Here is a 1,647-nt window from a genome sequence, read left to right as displayed (position 1 = left end):
GAGGACCGAGCCCTGGGGGACACCACTGCCCACATCCCTCCAGGTCGAAAATGACTTTGTCTTAGATTGGTGCAAGTTACTGATAACTCCACCAACAAAAATGTATGTAACCTAGTGCAGAGCTGGTGTACGTCAGAGATGAATCATGACCTATTCATTTTTGCAATTTGTTTTTATTTGTCTAGGAAGCTTCAAAGAGTGGGATGCACCAAATAGATTTCTAAACAAATGTGAAGATATTACTGAACAGAAGGTAATAGTTTGTTTCTTAGTTACTGTTTTATCTCTTCTAGGAAGAGAATCTTCTTTATCTCCTCTATTAATAGAATTGTTTTAATCTAGCAGACAAAGTCTTGGTGCCTGTGTTACACAGGAAGTCATATGATCACAATGATCCCTCATAGCTTTATGAAATAAAAACATACAATGATTTTAACTGGGCTCTTATGTTTGTAAAAAGTCTTGGAACTAAATTAAAATCAGTAAACTGCTGGAAAAATGTGATGGAGTAAGGTATATGTTTGCAACTTTTATATAAAATTGATTTGGAATTTTGTTCATCATTTTCTATGTAATTGTTAATACCTTTCAAAGGACTTCAGTTTCCAGGATTTCCAGCAGGACAAGCTTTATAGCCATTAACCATATAGTTTATCAGTAATAACACGCACACACATATATAAACACATCCATCGATTTATTGTCTATTTACCTTTCTACTAATGTATCTACCTGTCTAATGTTTGTATACAGGTAAAAAAAATTTCCTCCCCATTCACCTTTCCTTTTAATGGGCCACATAAATGAATGGTCTCTCGAAAACCAACCCTTTTGCTCAGCTAGCAGTTCTGTCCCATTGACACTATTTCAGATCATCTCTTGAAATCCATCACTTTACAATTAAAAAAAAATAGAACCAGGAAACAAATTTTGGGTGTGAGCTTCGAACTTCCCACAGTCTGGGGCATTTATGATTGGGAGTGTCTTTTTTTGTAATTATAGTTATTAATTTTCATATTATAACAATAACAAAAACAACAAAACCCATAAAATATAAACTAAGTAAAATACAATAAAAAAGCAAAACCAAAGTATTACGAAATAGATAATTAAACATACATGCTATATATTTAGTAGAGACTAGGGGAAAGGGAAAGCTTGACATTTATATATGACCAACTAACAAATATACATATACATTTAAAGGATACCAAACCACAAACGGATCAACTTATAAACTTAACAGAAGATTCATATTGCACCATATTTCTTCATATTGAGTCAAGTTATATCTATTTGCATATGTAATCTTTTCCACTAACACAAAACATGCGTAAGTTCTTTTAACCATTCCAAGAATTAAGGTATATTGGGAGTTTTCCATTTTCTTAAAATTACTTGTTTAGCAACCAAAAATATTATAGCTAGCCATTTTACATGGGTGCAGACAATGGTAATAAATCCATAATGCACAACAATATGCATACATCTGGTGATGATACTATGTTAATTTTAAGTATCTTAGAAATTGTTACACAGATGCTTAGCCCAAAAACTAGTAATTTTAGGACAAATGAACAAAATATGACTTTCCCCACCAGACACCATCCACCATACCCACAGCCCCCTACGCACACCCCTCCCACC

At 33.4% G+C, this 1,647-nt stretch overlaps 1 protein-coding gene across 1 annotated transcript in view; it reads left to right on the top strand.

Moving 5' to 3' along the window:
• LOC109287247 (insulin-like growth factor 1 receptor) overlaps positions 1–1,647 on the top strand; it is a 47,086-nt gene that overhangs the window by 16,852 nt on the left and 28,587 nt on the right. The window contains exon 5 of the mRNA XM_019502193.1: positions 186–253. Coding sequence (XP_019357738.1) covers positions 186–253 — 68 coding nt within the window. The remainder of the gene's footprint in view (positions 1–185; positions 254–1,647) is intronic.

The sequence above is a fragment of the Gavialis gangeticus genome, unplaced genomic scaffold, assembly GCF_001723915.1.
Source record: "Gavialis gangeticus isolate Ggan-Ray unplaced genomic scaffold, GavGan_comp1, whole genome shotgun sequence".
Lineage (NCBI taxonomy): Eukaryota > Metazoa > Chordata > Crocodylia > Gavialidae > Gavialis > Gavialis gangeticus.
Note: the sequence above shows the minus strand (reverse complement) of the source record. Positions and strands in the feature narration are given on the sequence as shown.